The sequence below is a fragment of the Siphateles boraxobius genome, unplaced genomic scaffold (assembly GCF_051911475.1).
Source record: "Siphateles boraxobius isolate OS27281-9 unplaced genomic scaffold, OSU_SipBor_1 6, whole genome shotgun sequence".
Classification (NCBI taxonomy): domain Eukaryota; kingdom Metazoa; phylum Chordata; class Actinopteri; order Cypriniformes; family Leuciscidae; genus Siphateles; species Siphateles boraxobius.
The window spans coordinates 23,827,510-23,851,532 of record NW_027509186.1 but is presented as its reverse complement, the minus strand read 5'-3'; the positions used below and the strand labels follow the sequence as shown (position 1 = coordinate 23,851,532).

General features: G+C 42.7%; 1 protein-coding gene across 5 annotated transcripts in view; it reads right to left on the bottom strand.

Moving 5' to 3' along the window:
- Positions 1–24,023, bottom strand: part of pitpnm3 (PITPNM family member 3) — a 161,597-nt gene that overhangs the window by 99,468 nt on the left and 38,106 nt on the right. For 3 of the 5 annotated variants that reach the window (XR_013195945.1, XR_013195946.1, XM_077208298.1), the window contains exons 4-5: positions 4,733–4,800; positions 4,422–4,642 (exon numbers count right to left, since the gene is read on the bottom strand). Coding sequence is in view for 2 of the 5 variants with exons in the window: in XM_077208298.1 (XP_077064413.1) it covers positions 4,422–4,642; positions 4,733–4,800 (289 nt within the window). In the remaining 3 variants the exon portion in view is untranslated. The remainder of the gene's footprint in view (positions 1–4,421; positions 4,643–4,732; positions 4,801–24,023) is intronic. The other 2 variants (XR_013195947.1, XM_077208299.1) reach the window with 1 other exon arrangement.

Sequence of the window (24,023 nt, the reverse complement as noted above, 5' to 3'; positions counted from 1 at the left end):
ATTTTTTTATTAGACTATGTGCGCCATGGGAGCAGGCAGAGATTGTGATCATGTGATCAAAGATCCTCTTCTGCTCTGTTTGTTCCAACTCTATGGAGCTCCTCCATTTTCATTGCTTCACCCCAGTGATGACAAAGACAGAACAAACCGACAATAAAGACCTAAAGCTATAGAAGAAATAACTCAGAAGGGCCCTGAGCCACTGAGCCCTTGAAGCGATGGATCCACTTTCACGGCTTAAAGGGACTCTGTTCATTTTAAAGGCTGATTCTCACAGAAAGTATTAGCGTTTTATGCTTACTTGGGGCTGTCTTCTAATTCTTATTCGCTTCATCCCTTATAAATGAACAGCGGCAAAGAGGACCGACAAAAAAAGTCTTATGTCCCGTCAAGCAAACAAATCATGCTAAGCCTAAGCTTTGTATCTTATTTGAACTCTTGTTCTACCTGCATGAGATGAACAGATGCTGAGCAAAAGGCAATGCAAATTAATATGAATTATTATGAATTCTCCCTAACCTAGGGAATTGTTTTCAGGACTTTTCAGAGGGAAATTTGAAAGTAAAATATAAACTTTATAATTTAAAATACTGCAATCCCTTCTGGAATTTTCAGAGTGAAAATTAACAATTAATAAGAGCAGTGGCCGCAAGGTTGGTGAATTTACATTGCAATAAACTCTTCACAATTTTGGAAAGAATTTATACTTTTATTTAACAAGGATGGAATAAATTGATCAAATGTGACAGTAAATACATTTATAATATGTCAAACAAATGCTGTTCTTTTGAACTTTCTATTCATAGAGGAATCCTGGAAAATATGTATCACAGTAAACACAAATATATTAAAGGGGACATAACACACGCAGTTACTGCCAATCTCATGTTAATCTTGAGTACCTATAGAGTAGTATTCCATCCTTCATATCTCTGAAGAGTCTTTAGTTTTATTAGATTTATAAAAGACAGATAAGCTGTACCGAGTTTTTCCGAAAACAGTCGAGCTCCTGGTGGGGTGCCGTGCAGAACTGCAGACGGCTTCCGTAACCTGAACTTGCACGTTGATGGGCTCGCTCTTGCTTTCGCTTTGGTTGATGTGTGCGCACGCTCTTACATAGGAAGGAATCCATACAAGGAATTCCACCCTTTAGGACGTCACACAGGGCCATACTCGAAAAAAACTTTCTGAAACTTATACGAATCTTGAAGATTTCCATTTCACGAGAGTAGGTGTCAAAACTTCATGCTGATTTGTACTCGGCTTTCGCCAAGATAAACACCAACTAAGACGTAGCTTTACAGTAACCTATGCTTCTCCATCCATTTACGCTTCTTTCCATCTGGTGACGTGAATCTCCTTCTGTCTGGTGTTAATAGCTGCAGTGTATTGCGCGTCAGCACACACAACGGCTGCAACCACAGTGCGGTCCCCCCATAACAACCCTCTGGATTGAGCGGAGGGAACATCTCTAGGGTCTTCAAGTGGGCACCTACCGTCCTCAGTGTTTCGTCGACTAGCCCACGACACCTCAAGAGGGCTTGACAGTGACTCTGGTGTCCCAGAGTCACCCCCCTCCGTCCCCCACTCAACTCAGCCCAGCTTACTGACCTCTACTTCCCTCTTGCTGCTGAGACCTAACCACAATCTCACAATCTCTCCGCAACCCAACCATACGCGCCAACCCGTTTGACTAAGGCTGTCGAGCCCCACTGGTGCGTTAATATGCAGTTTCAGTGGCAACGGTTCCGTATGGCATACCACCTACCGCAAAACACTATATTTGCCCAACCACCCGTCATTCACGCAATATACACAGGAACGTAATGACTGTAAATACTATACAACCTATACAAATAAACCAACAGACTCTTCAAGTTTTAAAGAAATCTATGAAACCGTATCATGGCGGCCTGTACACAGCCAGCTAGAATCTTTCCGTCTCAACCACAGCCAGTTGCTGCTCATTTCTGCTGCTTCAGATAAGTTCTTTACTGTGCGACGCAACTCTTTGCCACTGAATCCGACGTCTCTAAGGAACCGGGTTGTAGAGTGTGCCATAAAACCTCGACAACCCACTTCCACTGGATAAACCTGGACTCTCCATCCTCGCTGTTCTGCTTCAGTGGCCAGATGAGCATACCGCAGTTTCTTCCTCTCATATGCCTCATCTACCGCATCCTCCCATGGCACTGTTAACTCTATCAGTTGAACAATGCGTGCTGATCCAGACAACAAAACAATATCTGGTCGTAGGTTAGTGGTGGCAATCTCAGGTGGAAAAATAAGCCGTTGATCAAGATCAGCCAGCATCTTCCAGTCCCTAGCAGCTTCCAGTTGTCCTGGGCGAGAATTGGTGTTAGCACCTTTTCTTGGAGTGTATTTGGCACAGAAATACTGTCATACTTTGGCCATGTTTAGCATGAGAAGCCAACTCTTTAACAGTGCAAATAAGTCAGAATGCATGAAATAGCATTAGACATCCACTTTAAGCAGCACTACTATTTTTTAACAATGATTATAATAAATAATGTTTCTTGAGCACCAAATCAGCATTTTAGAATGATTTCTGAGGGATCATGTGACACTGAAGAATGGAGCAGTTATTTTAAATTGTAATTTGCTATATTAACATTTTTACTGTAAATGCAGCCTTGGTAAGCATAAGATTCTCCTTTTCAAAAAATTAAATCTGGAACGTGGCTGCTGTTAGGCGTTGGATCCAAGTGCAATAAAAATTTATTGAAACAGGACAACTGAAATAACTCAATCAAAAAGATGTGAATGTGACGCTACAACAAACGCACACAATAAAACCATGTATAGGCATCGTGATTTTTTCCCCCAAACTACTTCAGCGGAAATCCCGCCCTGCAGCCGATTTCATTGGTTTAGGTTACAGTGAGGGGTAGGTTTAGGGATCAGTGTTTGGTGTAGACAATGAGTACAGTGATTGACATGACCAATGAAAACTTTAGAATCGGCTGCAGGGCGGGATTTCCACTGAAGTGGTTTGGGGAAAAAAAATCACGCGTATAGGCAAGGCAATTCAAAGAACAAGAGAAGCACTGGGGTATAAATGGACAAGGGGTGATGAGCAAACAAGACACACCTGGGAAACAATCAGGACCTAATCAGGGTTACTATGGAAACAAGCAAGGCAGAAGACAAACAGGAAATGAACACAGGACCAGTGGGGACATAAAACACTTCAACGTAAAAGTCTTTTAGGAAAAAGGGAAACAGGCTGAGATGATGGCAAAAACAATATTAACAACTTCAAATGTTTGATCGGTATAGTCTCTCTGCACCAGGGGGGCAATGGCAGGGCTCCAGACTAACATTTGAGAGCAGTAGCACCGGTGCCAAAAAAACAGTTTTTCTGTTTAATCAATTTGTCGGAAGAGGGACATTTATTTCGATAGCGTGTTCGACTTTTAAGGCCAATTCACACTGCACCGACAGACAGCGACCAACAGCAACAGACACTTCGTCGAGTTTTATTGGATCAGCTTGTTCGGCATCTGACAGTGTTAGTCAGTGCTTGTTTTCAATAAAGTTCAGCAATGCTTTTAACATGTTCAATCAGCTTTGTCGGGTAATGGAATGTCAAATAAATGAAGTAAACAAATCTGTTAAACATTTAATTTCACAAACCTTTACTGGAGACGAACGATCGACAAACTTTAACTTCTTGATTTCAAACTATGCTGAGCTATATATAGTTGTTCAATGTCATATTTGTGTTATTTTGAAGTAAGAGTAAGAGAAGTTAGATTTACCTTGCCTTTATTTGAAAAAATATGATTCCAGTGCACCAGACTACATAGTGCCCTGTTGGTTACAGTTTACTTTCTTTGTATTCATATTTTTCAACAATTTCTTTATTTGTGAAATACTGAAATGGGATTAATGTGAATTATGTGAAGTTGCCATCTTAAGTATAAGTCTGTTTCTATTTAAATAATTTCCAAGCGATTTATTTGTAATTTATCAAATAATAAGTAAAATAAATATAAATTATATATATATAAATGATATATATATATATATATATATATATATATATATATATACAGGTATATACACACACACATATATATACTGTTGGTATATGAATCTGTCAGCATTTTACCATAAAATTAGTTTTGTGCATTCGGCCAGTTTCACCTAAGGCTGTTCCCATGACTTGTATGTATGTGGGATCTCATTTCATAGTGTATTTGCGCAACGGATCAAAACCCTCCATACCAGAAAAGGAAGGCAGTCCAACCAGTTACAAAACAGTACCGTTGAAAGGAAACCGTAATGGTAATAGATGATAGCCTATAAACACAATGGTATTTACTTCAAAGAATACCATGGCATATTTCCCCAAAAAACATGGTCATTTAAAATTGCTTTCAGTAATAGCTGCTTACTTGGACACAAGGCAGAAGGCCTCTGCGCATATAGCTGGGCACGGCACCAACTTGATGACGACATGCTGAGCTGCAGCTTGGAAATGAGCTTGAGATACTTTCTCCAAAACTGAGGACAAGGTGTTTACATCTGCAGTCTTTGCACCTGGCTCTCCGCCCACCGTGTCCAGTATGTTCCCCCCGTGAACCACCAGCACCAGCAGATGTGTTTGACATTTCTTCTGGTGGACAAAGGACATGGAAAAGTCACAGCACAATATTATAGAAAAGAAATCAGTGGAATACTGAATATTTAAAAAGGACAATCTTACCTCAGCTTCCTCTCCATCAATGCTAGTCTGAGGGACACATTTCTGCCTCCTTACACGGTACAGACTCTCTGAGCCCATTAAGGAAAGAGCATGAGATGGATGGATGGGATACATATAAAAAAAGAGAAAGAGGTTGATTATAGCCCCTTTGCACAGATGCACAGAAAACAAAACCACAAATGATTATTGATCCTTCAAAGCACACTCATACGACTCTCATTAACGATTTTACCTTCTATTTATTATCTTCATAGTACGACACAGAAAATGTAGTGTTGTCATCAAAACACCATACTGGTACCATCATATTTTAAAACAGGTCAATAAGAAACAGACAGAGCGTTGGATTTGTTTAAGGCAAACTCTTTCATTTTGATGTCAGCTGGTGTCATAAAAAATAACAAATTACACACAAGAGGAAGTGAACAGGACCAACAAAAAGCTTTTTGGTGTCTCCGAATCTCCAAATAAGACTGCTGGCCTTTAGCCAAAGTCATTATACCTCACCTTCACCATTGCATGCTCTATTTTTTTTTTTTTTCATTTGTAGCTTCCCGCTCCGTTTTGCCATCTCATTCTTACACTCTCATGATCTAGTTCCTGATCTGGCTGGCTTCCAGTCATTCTGACAGCATGGAGCTTGTTGCGAATGCCATCTCAATGCCTTTTATTAGTCTATGTGCTTTTAGGAGGGAAATGTTGAAAACTCACACCCCACAAGGTGAAACTTCAAGGAATTCAATTCCCAAGTGTTTGTTCAAGGTAAGATTACACATATTTACAACATGCCTTTAAAAACCAGTTGGATATTTGTCAATGGCGAACTTATGCATAATAATGTCTGGTTTTCTTTTCTTTTCCCATATTACTCAGTGCCCCTCTCATTATTGTCAAATTCCAGGTGTTTTTTCAATGATCTAATCTGCAACAGTTATTGAAATCCAATCCCATCGGTATGTAATGAGACAGCATTATCTGAAAAACAAAGCCAGTTAAGAGTTATACAAACAAGCACTGGACTGATTCATAATCCATCCTTTCGCAGACAAGTGTGGGAAACGGCATGTATTTTGACCATCAAGATGATGTCATGACAACTCTGAGCTGCTGTAACATCAAACAGACTGAGCCGATGAAAGACCAGACTACTTCTCTTATGGCATATTCATTCACTTCTAAATCACTAGGTCTCCAAGGAGCAATTGTGTTCATTGAAAAGCTGTACCCGACTGCAGAAAACCCTCCCAATAGTGAGAGCCTGTGCTCATCCCAGCTGCAGGCTTTCATTCACAGCCGCACCATAAGGAAAACAGTCAAAGAGCAGAGCTGTGTTCTCTCCTGTGCTTTACATTGCATGCTGCCAAATAAGCCGCAGCATTTTCAGGCTCAGTGCCACTTTCTTACTATAGCCTATCTGACTACATCCCCAGATGCATGTAAGACACAAGCAAATTCAGCTTATGTAATGAGCCATATATATGGATCGACAGACAGACAAACAGACAGACAGACAGACAGAAGATGAGCTTTGTGGGTTAATGAAATTCCACAGTAGGAATTTAATGCTCGGCCAGAGCGGCAGAGCGGGAAACGCTGAGAACTCCCACAGTTTACTTTCAATTGGGCTCTAAAGGTGAGAAAGTGATGGCAAAGAGATGGAGAGAAAAGGATAACAAGCAAAAAGGACAGGAGAACGAAATGACAAGGTGGGGGACAATGGGGACATTTTGTTCTTATTCACTCTGCTCTTGAGTTGCTTTAGCTCATGTCCTCTGTTTCATACAACAGCCCAGACACCCAGCTCTACCCCTGCAAATGTATAGCATCCTGTAGAGAAATACAGAATCAATGGACAGGGAGAGAGACCGAGCAATTAGAGAGAGAGAGATACAGACAGTGAAGAATGCGACAGAGAAAGGAAGTAGAAGGGAAGAAGAAAGAGAAAGGAAGAAAACACTACCAACAAGTTGGACCTGGGTCAAATGTGTATTGACTGAGCTCATTCCTCCTTTTGATTCCACAATCATATAGTTTAACAAAACGGATCTCTGCCAGGGAAACCTGAGCCAGGATAACACTACAGTGAGGACATCCCTCCCGCCTGTCAAAACAGACCCAGCCTGAAAAGCACAGTCTGAATTATAGATTGAATCAGTTATTTTGATTAAAAATGAATCTAAAAACTTCAGCGTGGTTTTTGTTATTTTTACAAGCAGCAACATTAAAATGCACATTTGTAAGCTTGAAAACTATTAAACTAAAATCAATCTTTACCTACTTTCATGTAAAAACGTCATATTTACAATATACAAGAATGTCATACAAATAAATAATATTGAAATAAAATAATACTCTTATTTTGCACATAAATATTTGGTCTTATTTAGACAAATATTAAAATAATAAAGGGGACGGAGATTTTTAAATTAAAATTCCGGATGGAAATATTTGGATAGGAAGAAAATATCACTATCTTGTGTCCACCAATGAGAACATTTACAATATTTTTTATCAATTCAGGAAAATTTTGTGTAAAACTTTTCAATCACAAATGACCTCTATAGACTCTCATTAGGAAAGAGCAAAAGCTTAGATAAAGATAAAGTCTCATAATTTGATGGAAGGCAACAGCTGCTAAGGTACAGTAGGATTGGTCTATAATGTTTTTAAAGCATGTCAAGACAGAGAGATATAAAGAAAAAGGGATCAAGGAGAGAGAGAATGAATGAGCAACAAAAGAAAAGAAGCGACAGATGAAATAGAATGAGATTGAAAGAGATAGAAAGAGGACTGTTCAGAGTGCAGATATGCATTTATAGTGGAGATAAACATGAACGTGTTGCCAAAAATATCACGAGGTTGACAGTGGCTGCAGGTGATCCATGTTGAGCTCACGCAGAGTCTCAACAGAGAAGTTACGAGTATATCTCAACTGAAGAGAGCTAGAGATGATATCAATGAAATTTTGTTCTGATCACATGCTATAGTGTAGAGAACCAAAAACAGACATACCAAAACTGAATTGACAACGGTGCGGATGCTTGGAAATGCAGAACTTATGCAGATTAGATGTAAAAATACCTATTGCTTAGTTGATAATGCTGGAGTTTATGGTGGATACAGTGCTTAAACCATGTAGGCTATACATTATTTAATTCAGATTTTAAATGTTACTATTTATTAACATATGCATATTTGCATATATATGCATATAGCGTGCATATTTATTGAAGAACACACAGATCTTGGCACTTCTGGAACTTATTAATTGAATATATCAATACTCCCAGTTTCTGTTCATAAAAAAATAGTCTGCAAAAGTTTTGTCATATTTACAGGAGAAATATTAGAAATACTGAAAATATTAAAGTGCTTTTATTTTATTTAAAAATGCTAGAGTAAGAGGGCTTTTATTTTATATTTTTATGTTGTATTTTGGTTAAAAACTGAGCTTTGAAAATTGTGTTGGATAACAGGGGGGCCTTTGAAAAACATTCAAAACATTTACAAAAACACACCCCAAACCAGTGATGTATGGCATTCTACCCAATAATAAAGGGGTCCTATTATGCTTTTTCACTTTTCAACTTTAGTTAGTGGGTAATGTTGCTGTTTGAGCATAAAAAAGATCTGCAAGGTTACAAAGCTCGAAGTCCACTCGAAAGGAAGATATTTTATTTAACAGAATCTACTTTCCAAGAGCCACAACGAACAACTCGTTAGGACTACAACGTGCTATTCTGGGCTTTATGAAGTCACAATGTTACTCATTTAAATAATTTCCGCCCATGGAATATGCAAAAAAAGGTGCGAGGCCTGGTTGAGCTGCATTAGAGAAGACAGTTTTGTTGCTATGTCAAAGAGACGCCGCTTTCCACCCCGTTTCCAAAATTAATTTGTTTGACCTTCCTAAAGCTGACGAACTTGAGTGGTTAAAATTGATTTTAAACACTGTTCCTGAACATTAAAACCCCAATGTAGCAAGGTTATTTGTTATGGCAAGAAGGAGGCAGAAATGAAAGTAAAGATGGCAGCCCCTCACGGATGAATGTCGCCACACAGAATAAAACAAAACATCAAATAAAACAGTCCAGGCCTGGTCCTCTCTCGTCCTACACGATAGACGCTCCTCCTTATATGCCTCCGCTCAGTAGCGGCTGGTGCTACAAAAATTTGGGAGGGTTCAAACAAACTGAATTATTAATGCAGAACTGAATGGTAAATGGACTGCATTTAGATAGCGCTTTGAACAGACCCATGGCCACCAAATCACTTTACATATTGCCTCACATTCACCCATTCATTCACTCATTCATACACCGTCGGCGGTGTCAGCCATGCAAGGCTCCATCCAGCTCGTTGGGAGCAGCTGGGGTTAGGTGTCTTGCTCATGGACACCTCGACACTTGGTCAGGTTGAACCGGGGATGGACCAACCTTCCAGTTTGTAGAAAAGCTACATGAACCACTGAGCCACTGCCAATTGCTGCTTAGCTAAAAATGGAAAATTCTGCATTTAAAGCATGCCATAAGGTAGGGTTGGGCAATAGCCAATTGCCCCAAAAAAATCAGAATTTTTGGGCTATATGGCGATTTTTTCTATTTGAATTTTAAAAAATCTGTATTTAATTTTAATTATATATTCTGATCAATATTGGCCTGCAAACAATGTTCATATTGAAGGTTATGAAAACAAACCTAGTGAATGTAACCTTGCAGTCTATCTATCTTGCAGTCTAATCACTGGGTAATCACAGGAGTCAACTCACATTACATTCAAACATTACAACAATACAATCTAAAAACAAAATAATGCTGTTAAAGAAGTAGTTAAATTCACTAAACTTAAAATGAAAATAAATAAAAACAAAACTGACATGGGCGGCGCTAGGGAGGGGCTAGCAGGTGCCTAAGAAACCCCCAAGAAAGACCAAAGCACCCCGATAGCACCCCCAAACATAATGTCTGGAATCAATTATATTCAGGCTGTATTCTATGCAAGCCGCATGGTGAAGAAAAAAGAAAACTTATCTTGTTATTTCGAGATATTAAGTCGTTATTTCAATATAATATCTCCTTATTTCGACATAATAACAGGGGTTTTCCTGCATTGAATTTTTTTGGCGGTTGCCAAAGCAAATTTTTGTGCCGCAAAGCCTTTTTTGATCGGTGAGTGATGTAGAATAGAATGACTGCTGCTCTTGACAGGGCGCAAACGAGCAGAGAGAGAGAGAGAGAGAGAAAGAGAGAGAGAGAGAGCGGACCTGCCGCGCGCGCTCACTCTCAAGAGCGCTGTGTTGCTCTCTCTCCCTCGCGCATATTAATCAAAATCAATTGACACGATAGTAAAAGGTCGGAAGACCGCAGTTTCACGTGGAGCATTTGGAGATTTTTTTTCTCCTGAATTACCGCGGTGTGTGAAAAAAACATGTTGCCCTATCTTCTCTAAAAAGCGTTCCGCCCATTCAGCTGACATAAACCACATTTCACTAAACGAAAAAACCTATCCAGTCCAGTGATTAAATGTTTTCTGTATTGACGCAAATCGTCCTAAACTGTCGAGATAATCACACAAGCGTGCTGTAGGCTGGACGTCCACTATGACACGTCCGATACGCAAACAACTCATTTTAACCATTCACCTTAATGAATAGTTAAAACAACTGTACTGTCCAACACTGAACTCACCCGACCTCTGAATCGGTGAATAAAAAATCGGTAACTTAATTAGTGTTACGATGTGGTAGAAATGAGAGGTGAGTGAATCCAAATGCAAGCACTTTAATAATCCAACAAACAGGTAATCCCGGGTAAACTCAGAACTAGGAACAAGGTACTCAGACTACAAGCAACATTAAACAACGACCGACAAAACACAACTGAAGCACAGGGGTTTAAATACACAGGCAAACAAGATAACAAGGGGGCGGGGCTAATTAGAAACACCTGGAGAGACTAATAAAACAAGAAAAACTACAAAGGACTACAAAACATGGCACAAGACAGGAAATAACAAAAGTCAACACAAGACAAGGAAAACATAAGACAGGAATCGTGACATAGCCCCCACTTAAGGAGCGGATTCCAGACGCTCCTCATGAACAGTCCAGGAGGGAGGTGGAGCAGAGGCGGACCCGGGGGCGGGATGGAGGGCCAAGCCCATGGAGCGGAAGAGGACCTTGAGACTGCGGCAGGACGGAAGGCCAGGGTGGAGCAGGATGTGCAGGCGGCCAGGGTGGAGCAGGCAGTTCAGGCGGCCAGGGCGGAGCAGGCAGTTCAGGCGGCCAGGGCGAAGCAGACGACCCATCGGGCGGCCAGGGCGAAGCAGACGACCCATCGGGCGGCCAGGGCGAAGCAGACGATCCATCGGGCGGCCAGGGCGAAGCAGACGACCCATCGGGCGGCCAGGGCGAAGCAGAACAGCAGACACCGGCTCAGGAACAGCAGACACCGGCTCAGGAACAGCAGACACACACACTGGCTCGGGCTCAGGAACAGACAACACACACACTGGCTCGGGAACAGACAACACACACACTGGCTCGGGAACAGACAACACACACACTGGCTCTGGCTCGGGAACAGACCACACACACACTGGCTCGGGAACAGACCACACACACACTGGCTCGGGAACAGACAACACACACACTGGCTCAGGCTCAGGAACAGACAACACACACACTGGCTCGGGCTCAGGAACAGACAACACACACACTGGCTCGGGCACAAACAACACAAACACTGGCTCTGGCTCGGGAACAGACAACACAAACACTGGCTTGGGCTCGGGAACAGACAACACACACTCGGGCTCGGGAACAGACCACACACACACTGGCTCGGGAACAGACAACACACACACTGGCTCAGGCTCAGGAACAGACAACACACACACTGGCTCGGGCTCAGGAACAGACAACACACACACTGGCTCGGGCTCAGGAACAGACAACACACACACTGGCTTGGGCTCAGGAACAGACAACACACACACTGGTTCGGGCACAAACAACACAAACACTGGCTCTGGCTCGGGAACAGACAACACACACACTGGCTTGGGCTCGGGAACAGACAACACACACTCGGGCTCGGGAACAGACCACACACACACTGGCTCGGGAACAGACAACACACGCTCTGGCTCGGGCTCGGGAACAGACAACACACACACTGGCTCGGGAACAGACAACACACACACTGGCTCGGGAACAGACAACACACACACTGGCTCGGGAACAGACAACACACACACTGGCTCTGGCTCGGGAACAGACAACACAAACACTGGCTCTGGCTCGGGAACAGACAACACACACTCGGGCTCGGGAACAGACCACACACACACTGGCTCGGGAACAGACAACACACACACTGGCTCGGGAACAGACAACACACAGAATGGCTCGGGAACAGACACTGGCTCCGGTTCTGGAACAGACACCAGAACAGAAACAGCCACAAGGACAGGCGTAAACACAGAAACAAACATAGAGCGATCAGGTTCAGGCGTGACTTGAACAGTCTCTGAATCGGCAGACGTGACTTGAACAGTCTCTGGATCGGCAGACGTGAGTTGAACAGTCTCTGGATCGGCAGACGTGACTTGAACGGCCTCTGGATCGGCAGACGTGACTTGAACAGCCTCTGGATCGGCAGACGTGACTTGAACGGCCTCTGGATCGGCAGACGTGACTTGAACGGTCTCTGGATCGGCAGACGTGACTTGAACGGTCTCTGGATCGGCAGACGTGACTTGAACGGTCTCTGGATCGGCAGACGTGACTTGAACGGTCTCTGGATCGGCAGACGTGACTTGAACAGTCTCTGGATCGGCAGACGTGACTTGAACAGTCTCTGGATCGGCAGACGTGACTTGAACAGTCTCTGGATCGGCAGACGTGACTTGAACAGTCTCTGGATCGGCAGACGTGACTTGAACAGTCTCTGGATCGGCAGACGTGACTTGAACAGTCTCTGGATCGGCAGACGTGACTTGAACAGTCTCTGGATCGGCAGACGTGACTTGAACAGTCTCTGGATCGGCAGACGTGACTTGAACAGTCTCTGGATCGGCAGACGTGACTTGAACAGTCTCTGGATCGGCAGACGTGACTTGAACAGTCTCTGGATCGGCAGACGTGACTTGAACAGTCTCTGGATCGGCAGACGTGACTTGAACAGTCTCTGGATCGGCAGACGTGACTTGAACAGTCTCTGGATCGGCAGACGTGACTTGAACAGTCTCTGGATCGGCAGACGTGACTTGAACAGTCTCTGGATCGGACGGGACCAGCGGCGAGGACTCTGGGCTGACAGGAAGTACAGGGAGGACTTCCAGGCATTGCGGGACGCGGGAAGTCCTCTTCCTCTTCCGTCTCCGAGAGCGAGAGGGCGCTGGGCTGGACGGAACCAGCGATGAGGGCGCTGTGCTGGACGGGACCAGCGGTGATGGCGCTGTGCTGGACGGGACCAGCGGTGAGGGCCCTGTGCTGGACGGAACCAGCGGTGAGGGCGCTGTGCTGGACGGGACCAGCGGTGAGGGCGAAGTGCTGGACGGGACCAGCGGTGAAGGATCTGTGCTGGACGGGACCAGCGGTGAAGGATCTGTGCTGGACGGGACCAGCGGTGAAGGCTCTGTGCTGGACGGGACCAGCGGTGAAGGCTCTGGCTGGAAGTGGCTGACGTGAAGCTCTGGCTGGACGTGGCTGACGTAAAGCTCTGGCCGGACGTGGCTGACGTGAAGCTCTGGCCGGACGTGGCTGACGTGAAGCTCTGGCCGGACGTGGCTGACTTGAAGCTCAGGCATGTCGTGGTGAAGCTCAGGCATGTCGTGGTGAAGCTCAGGCATGTCGTGGTGAAGCTCAGACATGTCTTGGTGAACGTGAAGAACAGGTGATGACGTGGCGTGCCACGGGAGGAAGCTCTCCAGACATCTGGAGAGTGCCTCTCTCCAGTCCAGACCGGAGAGATCGGGGAGCTCCCTCGGGTCGACCTCCTTAGCCCCCAGCCGGTAACACATCTTAATCGCCTCATCACCCAGAGAGCAGGAGGCAGCGAGGGGAACAAACCCCCAGGTGTACTGGAACAGATCAAGGCTTTCCAGGCCCAAGGCCGCGATCTGTCCAGCGAACTCCCGGTCTAGCCTGTGTAGATCAGGCGAGATCCGTGCTGCTGGATTCATATTTATGGTCGGTCGTTCTGTTACGATGTGGTAGAAATGAAGCGGAGAGTGAATCCAAATGCAAGCACTTTAATAATCCAACAAACAGGTAATCCCGGGTAAACTCAGAACTAGGAACAAGGTACTCAGACTACAAGCAACATTAAACAACGACCGACAAAACACAACTGAAGCACAGGGGTTTAAATACACAGGCAACAAGATAACAAGGGGGCGGGGCTAATTAGAAACACCTGGAGAGACTAATAAACAAGAAAAACTACAAAGGACTACAAAACATGGCACAGGACAGGAAATAACAAAAGTCAACACAAGACAAGGAAAACATAAGACAGGAATCGTGACAATTAGATCACTTAACATTTACTATTAATAAACTGCACTTCTACAGCATTATTAATGTTAATTTCAATATTTAGAGAGTCTGTAGCCCCACTATATGTGTCATTTAATAAGCGCATTTAGTTTCATTTTTATTAAAATATTATAATGTTTTGTTTTTTTTTACATCTATGCTGATTGTGGAAATTGAACAGCATGAGTAAGATTCGCAATATATCGGAAGATATGATGGGTCAGACATGATTTTGACCACTAAATTAAGTTTTGTTTTGTAGAAAGCCTTTCTTTAAAGTGAATTTCGTTTTGTATAAATTGTATCTTAATTTAAAAAAAAAAATCATCAACCAATTGCCTGGATATAATAAATAAGAAGCAAATATAGCAGACAATATGATCATGATATGGAGGCGCCGGTGCGATTGCACGTGAACTGGAGCACATCTCATCATAAATTTTGCTCATTTAAATAATTGTGTGTGTGTGTGTGTGTGTGTGTGTGTGTGTGTGTGTGTGTGTGTGTGTGTGTGTGTGTGTGTGTGTGTGTGTGTGTGTGTGTGTGTGTGTGTGTGTGTGTAGCCTAATATATATATATATATATATATACATATATATATAGCCTATATATATATATTTGCGCAGCTCCCCCTGTCAATGATCTAGCACCCCCTCAGCACCTGCCTTAAAATTATCTGGCGCCGCCCCTGAAAACTGATATCATAAAAATACACTTGCAGGTTTGAAATTCTATAGCACATTTATGTTCACCACCAACAAATATTTTAACAAAATATATTCATAATTTGGCGTTAATGTATATTTTAGTCAGAATTATTGCGCTCCTATTCTATTGCACTCCGTCTGTTCGACGAGCATGCACGCGGTGGCGCTCGTTCACAGAAGGCTCGTCCACTCCTGACAGCAAAATGGAAATATTTGCTTTGACTTTCTAACATTTACAGATGAAGAATATGTCCGTGAAATCTAAGTTATGCACTGAGGAAATTATTGGATGTCACTTCTAAAGATTATTAATAGAGCTATATCTGATTATTAATAGAGGTATATGATGACGAAAGCACGTTAGTGCGAGCCCTCCCCGAACCCATAGAGAATGCATTGTAGTGCCTGCAGTTCAGAAAAAAACAATCTTTGTATGGAAGTCTATGGTAACACGGACAGAGTGAAATCGGCCAAAAAGAGGCGGTACTCCACAGTACGTGACTTGACGCTGATTGGACTACCGTATATCCAGAGGCAGAACAACAGTGACAGCTAGCGTGAACTCTGTGGTTGAATGCGAATGTGATTGAAGCCCCTTTCGCAATGTGATTGGTGCGTCGCCTAATTGCCCTAATGAAGAAATCACCCTGCCTCCGCTCCTCCGTGAGAGATACAAAACAGGTGTTGTGTCGAATTTCCACTCCCTGCCAAATTATTACCCCCCTCGCTGAAGTCAGTACCTGATTGGCTAATCCTAACCCCTCCCCCACAACTAAGCCTAAACCTAACAATACTAGGGGGGTAATCATTTGGCGAGGGTCAGAATCCAGCACAACACCTGCTACACACAAAAGCTTCTCCCGAAATGGAGCAGTTCCCACTTTGTCGTGACAATCAAATATTTATGGATCACAACTTATAAGTATGTCTTATTATTTGTAGTAGTATTTTCTATTGACAGTTCCAATTATAAGTTTTATGTAGTTGCTATGATGTAAACAAAGGGAAAGCTGTTTGGCTCTGCTCTCCTGTCAGCCAACATCAGTGTTGATTATAGTGTTTCTTGTACCTTTTGTAAGTTTACCGCCCCTTAGGAAAATTAACCATGGTTTTGTGATCGATTACTGTTTGTATTACCATAGTTTATGAAATATATCATGATTGTGTATATTGTATCTAAAATGTATAAGAAAAAAAAAGAACATACCACTTTGAAACATCCAGTGAAATACGTACTTTTAAAGTCCGTGCATGTAATTAACTCTGGACAATCCTCTTGTTTGTTAACATTCTTAAGTCTGAATCAGGCTTGAATGGACCACTTGTACTGAGCTTCATGACGCACTTCCATTTGGAAATAGTACATCTCACTTATTTCCGGTTATGTTTACATTCAATGTACAAAGTTGAACAAACGGCAACTAAAATGAGTGACCGCAAAACGATTAAAATTTTTTGACATTTTTATTGACAGGAGATGGGATATTCCGATGTTTACTGTGTGCAGAATTTTCCAAACTCATCGGAACAAGTTGCAGCATTGAAGTTTTAATTCAACCCAAGCCGATCTGAGAAAGCTGCTGCTGTTAAAAATATGCCATTATTTCATCACAGCGTGTCAGTGTTTGTCTAAACTAGTGACCGTGATGCTGAAGTGTATGAGAACATAAGTTATGAATATAACTATGGACCTGTGAGACCGAAGGATGACCGTCACTACGGTCTAATAGGATGATAACATTCGTTCCGCCTTCTCTAGAGACCTTATGTTAACAAAGTCATGCCCATGGCCCTGGAAGCGGAACGTCACGTGTTATAAAAGGAGAGTTAAACTTCTGGCTCGTTCTCTTACCTTGAACGCCCTAGTGTTCCGAGCGACAAGGATAGTGACGGTCATTCTTCGGTCTCACAGATCCATAGTTACATTCTTCGGTCTCACAGATCCATAGTTGTATTCATAACTTATGATCTGTTTCGACCTCACTCTGACAGTCACTACGGTCTAATAGGATGACTCATGTCAACAGGGTCGCGAGGAACTACAGACTCCGAACTATTCAAACCTTACTGGGCAACAGACATCAAAAGACGTTGTGCCAGTTATGTCAACTCTGTAAAATTTTGCAAATGTACATGGTGACCATGATGAATGACCATGATTCTGCAGCACAAATCTCCCCCACTGGAACTCCTTTTCGTGCAGTCCATGAAGTAGCTACACTTCTGGTTGAGTGGGTACTTCTGTGAGGGAGATTGCCCAGTGGGGATTGCCCTACGGAGAAAGTCCTTGTCCCTCCAATGGAGTAAGGCCTAAGTCCGTCCCTAAACAGTTAGATGAAACGGTACGCGAGACACTAAATAACGCCAGAGCTCCATCTACTCGGGCTAATTGTGCAGGCCTTTGTCACAAACAGCCTTGTACTTCTGTCCTTTTTTGGATGAAGACGAAAAGAATTGAACCATCTCTGTATCGGGTGTGTCCTCAGTAGGCCTAAGGGAATCACCATTGATGCTACCGCCATCAGTCCTTACCAGCTTCTGAACCCTGTGGGCTGTCACAAGCTTCCCCTCTGGAAGTGACCTATTGCCTTCTCCAGGCCGTCAATTCTCTGGGGAGTGAGACATGCTTCCATTGTTATGGAGTTGAAATATAGCCCCAGGAATTTCACCTGTTGTTGAGGCTGGAGACTGCTCTTCTTCCAGTTCACCGTGAACCCCAGGGACTGAATGTGAGGTAGTACCTCCGCTGTGTTCCTGATGACCTGCTCTTGAGAAGGAGCACAAATTAACCAATTGTCCAGATATGGCAGGATTTTGAAACCGCGCCGCTAAAGGGGAGCTAGGGAGGCTGAGATCACTCAAGTAAAAACTCTCGGTGCCAAAGACAGGCTGAACCTCTCTGTTGGGCTCCCCCACGGGACTGAAATCTCCTCTGGGGATAAGTGGCAGGATTTTGTCTTTGGGCATGAAAGCTCTGCCCTTGAACCCTACCAGGATTGCCACTCGTGTGTCTAGACCAAGCAGGTTAGTGCGGCCTTTGGGTTTCTCGAGACCTTAGTCTGAAGACTGGAGCTGGTTTATGACAAGCCCGCGTGACAGCTTCTCTCATTGTAATGGAGCGCTCAGCCTTATCCAGCCCCTCCTGAGAATCTGAATTAAAAACGTGACCCGGAATTACTGGCAAATTACTGATGGTGAAAATGAGTGACGAACTTCAACTCAGTCCATCCTCTGTGCTAAACTAAATTAAACTAAACCCGACCAGAGCCCGACGGGTCCCGAAAAATGTTTTCGGGTTTCGGGTCGGGTTCGGGTTAATGTTTAATGAACAGCCTCGGGTTCGGGTCGGGTTCGGGTTTAACTAAGAAAAACTAAATAGGCTATATATAGTTTGCGTGCCGTGTGCTTTGCCTGCTTGCTGTGTTGTGGTGACCGGCATGCGAGAGAGAGAAAGTACATACGTGCGCAGATGTGTAATATGTGCATACACACAGTCAGACACACAGGCTCTCTCTCTCAAATATAATGATAATGATATATATATAGATAGTGGCAGAGTTTGAGGAGTGCGTGAACGTGCCCCTCGGTGAAACCGCAGATGAAGTTACGCAATACTCCAGCCGCAACCACGACATGGAAAAAGAGCGGGATCTCTTGGGTTGGTGAAAAAACAACAGCGGTGTTTCCCCTTACGGTCAAAACTGGCCCGTAGTATCCTCAGCATCCCTGCAAGTAGCAGCAGCAGCGAGAGGAAATTCAGTGCAGCTGGACTAACTTTCAATCAGAGGAGGACGGCGCTGAATCCTTGCATATTGCAAAAATGGTATTTGCTGTTAGAAACAGAATGGACCTCGGGTTCGGGCTTAAAGGAGAACTCCGGGCAATTTTTAAGTTAATCTTGATCGTTAGACCTTTGTGAGTACTGACTATAGAAAAAAAAAACGAACCGGATTGGTGCTTGCTACGCGGAGCTGCGACCGCGAATACCCAGAGCTCCCACCCAGCTAAAACGGCAGCTATGGGGGCATCGACATAAAGAGCGTTTTTGAACCTCTTAACAGACACAAAATGCAATTAAAATGTCTGTCCAACATGAACAGGGACCCTACATGTGAACAATATGCGTTTAGCAACTTAGCCATTGTTTCAACTCACCTAAATAGTCTTTTAGACGGCAAGCTGTAGTCTCGCGCTGCAGTCCCTTGCTGTAGCCGGAAAAGTTAAACAATGTCCAGGTGGGAGGAGCGTTGATCATGTGCGACGAGTTATGATCAGAGTTGCTTACAAGTGAAGAAGAAATGGTTCGTGTTTGTGCCTTTCCGAATTGTGACAACAGAATGCGAAAATATAAGAGCTTAAATTTTCATCGTCTTCCTTTCCATGACCTCGAGATTCTGCAGTTTGTGGCTAGTTGTATTTCAACTTGATGTGCAAACTCCCGTAGAAGTACTATGCGCTAAAGATTACCGCATTTGCAGTGAACACTTTGACAAGGATGACTACACACACTCAACACAGCGGGGCCGTTTGAAGAAAAATGCCATTCCATGTACGAAGACTCGTCGCACATGATCAACGCTCCTCCCACCTGGACATTGTTTACCTTTTCCGGCTACAGCACGGGACTGCAGCGCGAGACTACAGCTTGCCGTCTAAAAGACTAATTAGGTGAGTTGAAACAATGGCTAAGTTGCTAAACGCATCTTGTTCACATGTAGGGTCCCTGTTCATGTTGGACAGACATTTTAATTGCATTTTGTGTCTGTTAAGAGGCTCAAAAACGCTCTTTTTGTCGATGCCCCCATAGCTGCCGTTTTAGCTGGGTCGGAGCTCTGGGCATTCGCGGTCGCAGCTCCGCGTAGCAAGCACCAATCCGGTTCGTTTTTTTTTCTATAGTCAGTACTCACAAAGGTCTAACGATCAAGATTAACTTAAAAATTGCCCGGAGTTCTCCTTTAATATGTAAATGTAATTGTCGGGTCGGGTTAAATGATCGCGGGTACGGGCCGGGTTCGGGCTTCAGTTTAAAGCCCGTGCAGACCTCTAGGCCAGCTAACCAATCACAGGACATTTCGTATTTCGGAAGGAGGGGCTTCATTGAAACATGAAACATTCAAGCCAGACAGGGGAGATAGGTGCTGTAAAATATGTGAAAAATAATGTTTGTTTTTTCAACAATCAAGCATGAAAGCATAGTACACCACAAAAACAAAATTAAGACTTCGTAAAAGTGCATAATAGGACCCCTTTAAATGGATTGCTTCAGCATGGTGTGATTGATGTTTTGTGAAATAGTTACATACTGTCACTTTACTGTGAGACACATAGCAATGAGTTGTGGCCACAGCCGCATGGGAAAAGTGTTGCAATTTCAGGAAGAGCAGAGAGGACATTTCTGATCATCTGCTTGACAGGGAACACACCTGGCTGTACCAAATCCCAGATGCAGAATGTTGAAAATAACACATTCCAGCTTCTCGTCAAATTTACTATGGACAGCAATATTTTCAGTGAAAATACATTTACAATCTGACCCCAGCACTTACCCTCTCAGATAAGAGAATATGAAGGGAAAATACAATCTCACGCACAAACAAATATATCGCCACAAATTCACTGTGAGGAGCACATAATCTGAATTCTGAATTCCACCCAAATTCAAGTCTTTGTATGTGAGCATGTGATTGAAGTTACTGCTGCAGAGCATCTGTACTCTCTGATGTGTGTATGTTGGCATTCTGTGAGTAGACAAGTCTGGGTACCCTCGTAGCACAACTGACGAGTCCAGGTCTAACACCTGTCCAACACCATCACACTACAGAAACACATCAACCTGGGAGGGCACATCACAACAGGTGTGTGGTGTTAACACTGAACAAGCCAATTTATTTTGGCATGCATCAAACAGCATTCATCTCCCATTGTAGGATAGAAATGTGTCAGCCGCTAGAGATTCTGCTGTAACATTTCGACTTAAGTACATTCACATTTCAATTTAAAAATTTGTCAAAACTATAGTCTATTCGGTCAACTACTCTTCACTTTAAAGTGTAGACAATTTTGTTGATTATAATGGGAGTGAATCAGTTTTAACACCCATCGTCCAGTGTAAGGATGGTACTTCAGGTTTTTAACTTAAAATTAAAAAATTAAATGAAAATAATTACTGTAGGTTTTTGACCCAAAATAAAATAAAATAAAAAAAAGATTAATAATATAAAAACAAAGCATTGTGTTACTGCAGGGTTTTAAAATAGTCAAATAAAATAAAACTTAAATTACGGATGAATTAAAAAACAGATGAAGTTCGTTTAATTTTAAGTATTATAAAATACTGTTATGTAATGTATGTGATGAGTGATATTAGACTTTAGTCATACCAAATACTCTGGTATGATCAATGCTTGATGAAGCAAATCGTATTTATTTAGTAAAAACATGAAAATATGATTTTGTTCAGTATTTTTATTTTGTTGGCTTAATGTAATAAATAATCCACATACTGTACAGTATGTGTCATCACACGGAGCTCTGAATAAAGAGGAAATTTAAGAGATAAACTTATGATGGGGGTAATTTTGTACTAAAGAGGCTTGAGCCGCGACATATTTTCGCAGGCATGACTAACTTAAGGGTCGGCCATCATTATTTCCATTCACTTTAAACCATGTAATGTTGCAGTTGTACTTGTCAAAGACAATATTTACTTGGACTTAGAGCTTGGCAAGTGTTAATTTTGGACCCTGAGCACATCATTCTCTGAACAGCAGAATATGTCACAGTCTGGAATCAGTGTCCTTCAGTGCTGCCAGATACATACGAGTCAATGCAACAATCGTGAGCTCTCCTTTTGTGCCATTACGCTCCATCATCACATCATTATGGTTCTTTTCCTACCTTCTCTCTCATTCTTTCTCTCTGTGGAGTCATCTTATTGTTCCTAGCTTTGTGTGTCTTCAGTTTTCCCTGCTTGGGGCATTATGTGGTTAAACGTGCAAAGGAAAAGGAAAGAAAAAGTAATTAAATGGGAATTAGTGTGTGAGGGAGATTTGTGGCTACAAGAGACATATGTTTAAAAAACGACTTGACAGAGGCTCGCGAGGGGGAGAATACAGATGAGGCATGTTCGAGTGTCTGGCCGCGGTAAGGCACGGAGGGGCCGTGTCTGCGAGCAACCAGAAGCGACGTGAGCCTGTCAGATAAGCTGAGCCGATAACGTGTGTGATTCGATCAGCCAAAAGAGGCTAGGGCTCTTATTTTCTGCATTAATTAGTAATCTTTTCAAATGTATTCAGCCAGAGCTTGAGGTCTAATCAGAACCTGAACTGCACAGAGTTTGCTCTTGTCGCAATGCCGCCGACTAGGTGATTTACATTTGAAAACTGGATTAAATATTAAAGGGGAGTGAAACAGACGGTACATTTCTGTTATAGTGCCAGACAAACACTCTGGGACCCTAAGATGCTGGCTGAATCAACAGTCAAAAAAGTTGAGATCAATAAGCTCAAGAGCAAGTTTTTTTTTCAATTAGTTTTATCGGTTCCCTGGTGGCTATATTGTTGTTGCCGGCTGCACAACTTTCCACGGCTTTGGAAGATCTGATAATATATGAGGGGAAAATAATTTAAAACTAGCAATATCAATATCAGTGTGGCGTTGTCGAGATTCCGAGAGCTCCACGTCCGTGACAAACTTTGACTTGACAGAGATACTTTAATAGACAGGTTAGCAAATGTACATAAAACAAATCAATGTTATATAGCTCAACATGATGAAATGTTAGAATATGATCAGTATGTTATTCTAAGGTTGATCAAGCTTACTGCTAATCTCATACAGACAAACTAACACATAGAATAACAGTATAACTTTCAACACACTCAAATGCAGATTAGTGTGATAGTGTAGACCAAGTGAAACAGTGCTGCGTTACCTCACAAATTTTATTTGTCTAATAAACTGACCTGTGTGAGTAATAATTCTGCACTTGCGGGTAGTTTGGTAGAATCAAATGTCCTTATTCCTTTATATCCGCGGGACTCGCGTGTGGCGCTGATATCTGTCTCTCATTAGCAATCGCGCCCTGCTTCATACCACAGTCATGTTAAAACATCAATGTGTTCACTCATGAGAACAAGTTCCATAATTCCGCTTATGTGTCATCAACCTACGCCTTTGTTAATGTAAGAGGTTGGCGACCCCTAGCAGCGAAAAAAATTACATATTGTAGCTTTAATAATCCATTCTCTTTCTGATAAAAAAATACACATTCTAGATGGGAAAGTGCCAGTAAATAAATTGCATTGGTCAAAAATGATCACATGAAACTGCTAACAAGAATATGAAATTATCCTCTTTTCTTATCTTACTTCAGGATTATTATCGTTTAAGGTGCTGTATGTAAAAAAAATTTCGACTGTACTAAAACATAAACATACTATAACATGTTTGCAGATGTTTAGTAAACATGCTAAGTTTCACTGAAAAACAATGCTACAGCCGGTTATTCTACTTTGAAATGTGCGTTCCAGGTCAGAATGTCTGTTTTTGTTTTGGTCTGTGTAATCCCGCCCACTGTCAAATTACCCTATAGTATTTTGTCACCCTGGGTTGTCAGTTGGCAGAAAACACAGCAGCGTATTACAACACAGCGTATTGCAATTGGGTCAGAGATCGCAGATTCTACCTGACATAAAAACACTCCACATTCATCTATCAACTTGTCAAACTCATGCTCAATCATGCAACACGCGTGAGTGTTGAGTCTGAGAAGGAGGGAGCGGGGGAAACTACTCTCTCCAATATTTTGAATTTGGACTGCAGTATCCATTTCAACCACTTTAGAGGTATCTTGCTTATGGAGGAGGATGGATCCTTTCCCAGGATCTCCTTCCAAATTACCTCCTGTTCCTCAAAAAGGTGCAAACTCTCTAGAAGATCTATGCCCCCAATTTGAAGTCAGATCAGCCGGTAATGCATTTGTCTGAGGTCAGTTATGCGTCTTTTACTCTTTATTTCAGAGCATTTGTTGTTTTGTATTGAT